Raw genomic sequence first — 8,324 nt, 5'->3', positions numbered from 1 at the left:
ATATATATATATATATATATATATATATATATATATACTAAAAGTTAAAGACATAATAGATCTGAGAGCTTTCATGTTATAGTTCTTAAATATTTTTATCTCCTGGCTTATGTTCTCTTAATCACAAGAAGAAATGAATACTAAGAAATATTCCGGAAGCCATTCTGATCTTTCGAAATCTGCAGTCTGGCACAGTGTGCAAAGTCGTTAGGGAATTTAAAACAAAAGTTTTGAAATGAGATTCAAACATTCAAGATGGTGAGGGCATGTTAAACTTTAGAGCCTTCTGTCTCTTTCGCATAACCTATTGCTGTTCATTTTTTAAATCCCTGACCGCCTCTGCCTGACACCTGCCCAAAGGGGAAAACTTAGAATGAGTCTATAAAGCACACGATTTTGAGATGTAGCAATAAATATAGTGCCAAGACTTCCTAAAATATATGGACAATGTAAAAGCAATTAGAAATCCACATAACTTTGTTTGCTTTTTAGTTACGATAAACACCCAAAGAAGGGACTACTACACAAGCTGTTTTGAATCTCTGAGGTTTTTCCCTGCTACTAATTAGAAGTGCAAATACTTACTGCAATTTTCCTGTGGGCCATGAGAATTGCAAAATTGGTTAGGTGGCTGCACGCACACGTTGTACGAGTTTTATTAGTGTCAACCAGCTTGCAGCCCTGGGTAGACCAATATCCCATCATAGTTCTCTCTGAGTAGTTCCAGAAGGAGCAGTTTGCATTGAAATAATTGTCAGGCTGGGAAATAAAATGACAAGATAAAATTAGGATTTTACACTCTAAGATGGCAATAGCCATTGTTTAATATGTGCAAAAGGTAATTTAGATTAAACTTTTCATGTTTCGAACTATAAAGTTTTTCATCAGCAGAACTGTAGACTATGTTATACAAGGCAGATATCTAACTTAAAAGGGGCTTTATAGTCCAAAACACTCTAAAGTGTACTCTAAATTACCAAAGACCCATTTTACACAATTACAATTTCCATCTATGATTTTACATATGGATGGTACATCAGAATCATTTTTTATTTTCTTTTCTGACAAAATTAAAGCCATGAATTTGTTCTGAGAAAATTCTGTAAGGACCAAGTGTTTTAAAATCTATTTTGTTGGGGGCCCATTTTTGCTCTAAATGACCCAATAGGGACAATTTGAATCCTGTAGTTAGTATGTCAAGCTCTTAAGAGAGTGAAGTAACTGCAGAAGATATAAGAAGAGAATAGCCACACAAATGTATTGTTCACAAATGAATTCTGGAGATTTACGTGGCTATCTATGGGCACTTTTTCTCTCTACTATAACAACAGCCAAATTCTGCAGACAATCTTCCAACACAGTGTTTTTAGCTACCAACTTGCATTCTAAGGCACAGCAGAGGAATCGCATCTCTTCAACTCTATATTTTTAAAAACACAGGGCTTGATAACAATTGTGTTTATATGATCTGTAAACAAACAAACAAACCAAAAAGACCTGCCATACTAAAAAGGCAGAGCTATCGTGCTGCTACGGTTAACAGTTAATTTTCATTCTAAAACAAATTATAGTCATTTACATTTTCCTGTTGATTACTGAATTAGCTTTCATTAAGAATACACTTAAATTCTAATAATCACTGAACCAGGCTCATTTAATTTTATGTTCACAGACTTAAATAAACTTGTGTCTCTGACCTAGTCCAACATTTGAAATTCAAATGGGAAGGTCTTTTCTTTCCTCTCTGCCACTTCCCCATTCCCCCTCTCTCTATCTCTAGCATGTTAGTTTTGCTTTCCTTCCTCACTGATTTTATAATTTTCCACTACTTCATTAGCATACATAACTTACATCAATGTGTGGTAGGGTAAAAAGCACAGGATCTGTCAAGTATACTCGGCTGGATTCTTTATTGATTGAAACTGAAATGACATGGGAATTCACTGCAATGGTGCTATTTCGACCGATAAAGTCAGCACCCAGTTTTATGGTTGCATTTTCTGTACTAAGGAACTGTCCCAGACTCCGGTAAATGATGAACACCAACTTTGCAAGACCTAGGAAGGTAAAAAGTCATATGTCTTTACAGAAAATATGCTTCTGAATAAGATGAGATACAATAAAATAAGAATAAAATGAAACAAATCCTTATGGAATCTTTATTCAGATTAAGTTTACTGGGAAAGAGAAGGCATTACTTTAAATCTGCTTATAAATGCTAAGCTGTAATTGTTACATTAGGAGTCAAACACTCAGTATTTTAGAATTAATAGGTTTAACTGAACAAAAACCCTATCAATTTTTAAAAGACTTTGTTCCATCTTACCATTCCTGCTGTTCTGTTTGACGGTATTCGCAGACAGTTGGATTGAGCTGCCTGCCCCTTTGATGCCCAGAGGAAATTTGAAGTCTTGGACCTGTCCTTCTGTACTGAGCACTGCAACTTCCAGAACTGGATGAGACAGAAGATAAAGGAGGGGGAAAAATGGGGTATTCTCTAAATTCAACTACAAAGAGGCAAATGATAATTGCAAAGAAACCACTGTTTTCCTTTTTTTCTACGTAAAAAACTTTAGTGTTCAAGTCCAACAAAATCATGAACAAACAACTTATTCTAAGAGGTCTTAAACTTTACTACTTTAAAAATTTTGGTGTAAGCATTTTAACATTTTCTTCATAGTTTTATATCTTTTGTCAACTAATTCCAGTCTTTTAGCCTACGAATATGAGTGTCTGATTTATAGTACACGACTATCAAAGTTTCATTTAAATCATTAAGTTAAACAAAAATATTTCAAAATGATTTTTGACTCTATGTTAAGTAATTTTCAATGACCATCACTTGGTAATGGTAAAACAAAATACGAACTATAAATGTGAATGCCTTTATTGCATATAGACATCTAGTTCTATGTATATAACACATTTTAATACATAAGATTACATAGGTCAACTTTGCAGTAATAGGTTTTCTCTAGTTTCTAAAAGTAGGGAGCTCAGCATAGCATTATTCAAGAGAAAATGTCTGGCATTATGTTCAAACTTCCCATTAATTCTCACTAGCAATGATCAATTTTTACATATTCAAGTTGGGCAAAATAGGACCTGTGGGCCAAATCTGGCCTGCCACTTGTTTGGGTAAATTAAGTTTTACTGGGACACAGCCATGATTACCCATTAACATATTGTCTATGGCTGTTAAGTATTTGCAGCTTAGACCACATAGCCTGCAAAGCTTAAAATGTGTACTACTTGGACTTTTATAGAAAAAGTTTGCCAACCACTACAGTATAATCCAAAATTCAAAAATTCAAATGAAGTAGCAACACTGGAAAACACGTAAGAAAAACAAGACAATGCATAAACATTAAGAACATTTATGTGATCAACAAGACCAATGTTGTTTAACTTTGTTTAAAAAATATAATAGTAACATCTTCAACATAAATGCTGTCTACTGTAACTCCAATAAAGACTGCAATACTTTATATCAGCATATGATTATTTAAAAGAATGAAAAAGTATCAGTTTCCACTAAAGAAAACTATTTCATATTAGTAATTAGAATGTGCCATTTATTGATGAAATGAGAGAAACTGGATGAAAATTTTTCATTTCAGTATTTGAATTTTAAAAATTAACACATAATTCAATAAATACAGTCCATACATTTTTCTCTGAATTTCATCCTCTCTGATGGCATATACCCTTGAATAGCTATTTCTATACTTAGACAAACGTGTGTAAGTGTTGTACGTGCCATGCGTGTGCACATACACACACACACACACACGAGTATGATGAATTCACCCACTCTCTTTTTAGCAAAATGGACTCATACCATTACAGAGTAACTCTTGGATGCTATTTTTTAAAAATCTTTCTCAACTTTGTTTTGCAAAATACATATAGATTCAGCTGTAAATATGAAATCGTAACATTGGAAATTTTTATAAGCTATGAGACCACATATCAAGCACCTGAAATATAAGTTTATAATGAGAGTCATATAACTCCTAGAATTTTATCAGCTGCAGAAGCTGGCAGAGATACTTTGCTTAGAAAGATTAAGCAGGTGGGTATGTGGATGATCACCTGTCCTCATAACAGATTCCATGTTTGTGGGTAGTGGGTGAAGGGAGTGAGTGACAAAAATATAAATTTAATATATACCTCTCTCTTCTTCACACTATTCTCAATTATTAATTATTCTTAAAACAAGACAGAAGACAGGGTAAAAAAAGGAAATCCTTTAAGTTTTCAGTAAATGTTCCAAATATAGATACATATGTACAAAGACTTAATTTCATTCAACAAATATTTACTTATCAAACTTCAATTTCATCAATAAATATTTACTTATTAAAGTTTAAAATCATGTCCATAGTAAAAAAATAATAATTTGAATTTTTAAAAACAGGATCATTAAAAAAAAAAAACAGGATCATTAATATAGATCTTAGTAGAGATGCAACAATCAACTTTATACTATAAATAAATAAATAAACAGACAGACAAAAGGGAAAATTTTCTTGAAACAACAAAACTGACTTAAATAAACAGAAACCCCAATACTTTATGACCATTTAAGAAAATGAACTCATGGTTAAATATATACTGAATCTTTAACAAACTGCTCCAGTGAATATAAGAGAATGTTTTTCAACTCATTTCACAAAACTAATATATACTCTTGATGCATAGAACAGTAAAAGGAGAGAAATTATAGGATATCCTCACTTATTTAAAGTATGTAAAAATAGTTAATAAATTATATATACACTTTAAATATAATATCCTGAACAAACTGAGTTTAACTCAAAAAGGCATATAGAAATTAATGCATTAGAAAATATATTAATGTCTTTAACCAAATTATGAAATTAAATTAAGAAAAATATTAACAAAAAGAATTCAACAAATTTCAACACCCATTCAGTATAAAAAATCTTTATGAAACAGTAAGAATAAAAGAAAAATTCCTTGCCTAGATAAAGGTTTTGTTATCAGGTAATGGTTATGTATCCAAACTTATGGAAAAAAATGATGCAAAACTCTAAAAGCAATTTCTTTTAAGTCAGGATCATCCCTATCACAAGTTTTATTTAGCACTGTACTGAAGGACCTAGCTAAGGCAGTAATTCAAGAAAAATAAAAGGTACAAAGACTGGGAGGAAAAAGCAATGTGTTCATTATTTATAGAAAATATACTTAACTACATAGTAATGGGCAGGAGACTCTATACTATCAGAAGGAAAAGAATTTAGCAAGTCTGCAATCAGCAAAATCAACTGTACACCAATCAGCAAACAATTGGAATATGTATTTTTTTAAATTTATTATTATTTTTTTTGTGGTACGTGGGCCTCCCACTGCTGTGGCCTCTCCCATTGCGGAGCACAAGCTCCAGACGCGTAGGCTCAGCGGCCATGGCTCACGGGCCCAGCCGCTCCGCGGCACGTGGGATCCTCCCGGACTGGGGCACGAACCCATGTCCCCTGCATCGTCAGGCGGACTCTCAACCACTGCACCACCAGGGAAGCCCCGGAATATGTAATTTTTAAAAAATACTATTCACAATAAAAATTAGTGTATGTTTCCTAGGAATAAGCCTAATTGAAAGAGTACAAGACGTTACTGGGAAAAATATAGAACTTAGAAAACCTAACAACAGATGGAGAATTCTATCATGGCCCAATCTGGGAGAACTCAACAGATAAATCTGTGACACTTCTTTCAAAATCTATCTACAAACTCAGTCTAATTCTAATAAAAATTCCAACAAGATTTTTTTGAGTATGTGGAGCTTGACAAGACGATTTTAAAATGCACATGGAAGAGACATGCTAAATAGCAGCCAAGAGGAATCCGATTCCTCAAGAAGCAGGGTTGAAAGAACTCACCAGATATTAATATTATTGAAACAAAAACAAAAGCAACAATGTAAAACAGACACTCCCAACATGTACAGAAACTTGATATATGACAGAGATATCTTTACAAACCACTGGGGACAGGAATGGCTTATGCACTGAAAGTGCTGAAACAACTGATTATCTGTATAGAAAAAAATGAAATTAGTTCCCTCATTAATATTATAAACAAAATAAGTTTCAGGTTGGATTAAAAACATAAATGTAAAAAGGCAAAGCTTTATCATTTCTAAAGAAAGTATAAAATCTTTATCACTGCAAAGTAGAGAAAAATTTCTTGATCAGGGGACAAAAAACCCCCCCAAAACACTATATTTTTTAAAGAAGATCCCAAAAGTATCAATCCTAAAAGAAAGGATTGATAATTTGAGTTCATTATTCCATAAAACAAAAGATTAATAAACAAGGTACAAAAGAGAAGGCACAGACAGAATAAACATTTGCAAGCTATATAATCTTCAAAGAATCAGTTTCCAGAATGCATTACCTACATAGAAAGAGATAGACAGGAAAAAATTGTGGACAAGAAATTCACAGGAGAGAAAATTAAAATACCCAATAAATGCATTAAGTAATCAGGAAACTGCAAATAATGTGATCAATTCAAATCTTTTAGAATGACAAAATTTATGTCAATAATAAAGTGTTGACAAAGAGAGTGACGGGGAACAATGATATTACTGGTGAGAATGTAAATTGGTAAAACAACATTAGAAAGCAACTTGGCAGTATTTAGTAAAGTTAAACATGGGCATGCTCTACCACTCAAAAACTATTTCTAGGTTGTGTGTGTGTGCACGCATATATATCTTGAAAGCCACAAATGTATGAGTAAGAGGCATACAAAAACTTTCACCACAGTTTTCATAATACCAGCAAAAAAGTGTAAGCCACTAAAATATCTATCACAGGCATAGTTAAATGATTGTGCATTCTTAGAGCAAATGAATGAACTAGAGATGCACGTATCAATGTGCATAAATATGAAAAATATAATGGCAAGGGAAAATTATACAATTACATTTATAGTGTGAAATCATTAACATTAAAGACATGAAAAATAACAGTTAAATGTACATACCTGTAGAGCAAAAATAAATAAATAAAAGCTTACTAATGCTAACAAAGTAAGAATGATGGTTACCCTCTTCTTCATCTGATCAGGAAGGAGGGGACCCAGGGGATTTCCAGATTATATATACCTATTTCTTTTCCCCAAAACCTGAAGCAAATATGGTATAAGATGTGGCTCAGTGGGTGACTGCTACACAGATGTTTATGATTTTCTCTATACTTTTGTATAGCCGACATAATATATGTTTTGTTCAACAGATTTCCTGAAAGTGAACACACGTGATTCATAGGAGAGCCACCCAGAGCCTCACTCACAGCCAGTGCTGAAGATAGGATTTTAATATATTTCTCTGTCCTTCTGTTTGTCAAATTCATCACTGCGTAGTGGCTGCAGTGAGAGGAAAGGGGAAGAAAAGTAATACAGTATACAATGGAAAACTAGGACCTCTGCCAGCAGACCCGTAGTGTACTAGGTTCCATCAGCCTGAGTCCCGGGGTAAAAGCAACATGGAGCCGACTGAAGATGGTAGGGAGCAAAGCAAAGCTAAGCCTCAGGTGACATGGAGTAAAGCAGTCATAAACTTTGTTGTTGAGAGCTGCCATGACTTTAGGGTTTTTGTTACTGCAATATAACTAAGCTTAAATTGAGGTATACAATCAAGCTGGCTGCTAAGCCCATTGGGAAAATAAATGATAGGGAATTTTATTATGCTGGATTAGGCTGATAATAACTAAACCACATAATCAATCTTAAGATCACAAAGAAAGACAATCAAACATGATGTGCTTCTTTTCATAAGCTGCAACAGAAAGTATTGGGGTGTGGTATTTAAACCTGAGGTTATTAGACCAGCCAAAGAACCTCGAAGGGTGGAAGGAAAACTCTTCCTTTCCAGTAAGAGCAATGCATCAGTCAAATGTACAACATGAACTTGTTTGTATCCTGGTTAAACAAATTAGTATTAACAAATTTACAAAAATCAAATAACTGAAATTCCCTTTTTATCTTTCCTGTTTTTGATATTTTTTTAAGTATGAGAATGGCTGTTTTTTTTTAAAGTCTAAAATACATATTAAAGTATTTAAAGTAATAATATAATATTAGGGTTTGCTTTAATAATACAATGGTGAGAGGAATAAGTGAAACAGGATTGGCTAGATGTTGTTGAAGCTGGGTAATGAGGATTTTTTATCAAAATTAAAAACTTTTGCTTCTCTCAAGATATCATTAAGAAAACAGAATGAAAAGTCACATGCTGAGTGACTATATATTCAGAATATATATATGAGACAAAAGATTTGTATCAGGAATATATA

At 33.1% G+C, this 8,324-nt stretch overlaps 1 protein-coding gene across 7 annotated transcripts in view; it reads right to left on the bottom strand.

Moving 5' to 3' along the window:
* ADGRL2 (adhesion G protein-coupled receptor L2) overlaps positions 1-8,324 on the bottom strand; it is a 179,750-nt gene that overhangs the window by 23,385 nt on the left and 148,041 nt on the right. For all 7 annotated transcript variants that reach the window (XM_024734569.1, XM_024734568.1, XM_024734571.1 and 4 more), the window contains 3 exons: positions 2,327-2,452; positions 1,852-2,057; positions 586-759 (listed from right to left, as the gene is read on the bottom strand). In XM_024734569.1, coding sequence (XP_024590337.1) covers positions 586-759; positions 1,852-2,057; positions 2,327-2,452 — 506 coding nt within the window. The remainder of the gene's footprint in view (positions 1-585; positions 760-1,851; positions 2,058-2,326; positions 2,453-8,324) is intronic.

Source organism: Neophocaena asiaeorientalis, unplaced genomic scaffold (genome assembly GCF_003031525.2).
Source record: "Neophocaena asiaeorientalis asiaeorientalis breed wild unplaced genomic scaffold, Neophocaena_asiaeorientalis_V1.1 scaffold15, whole genome shotgun sequence".
Taxonomy (NCBI): Eukaryota; Metazoa; Chordata; class Mammalia; order Artiodactyla; family Phocoenidae; genus Neophocaena; species Neophocaena asiaeorientalis.
Note: the sequence above shows the minus strand (reverse complement) of the source record. Positions and strands in the feature narration are given on the sequence as shown.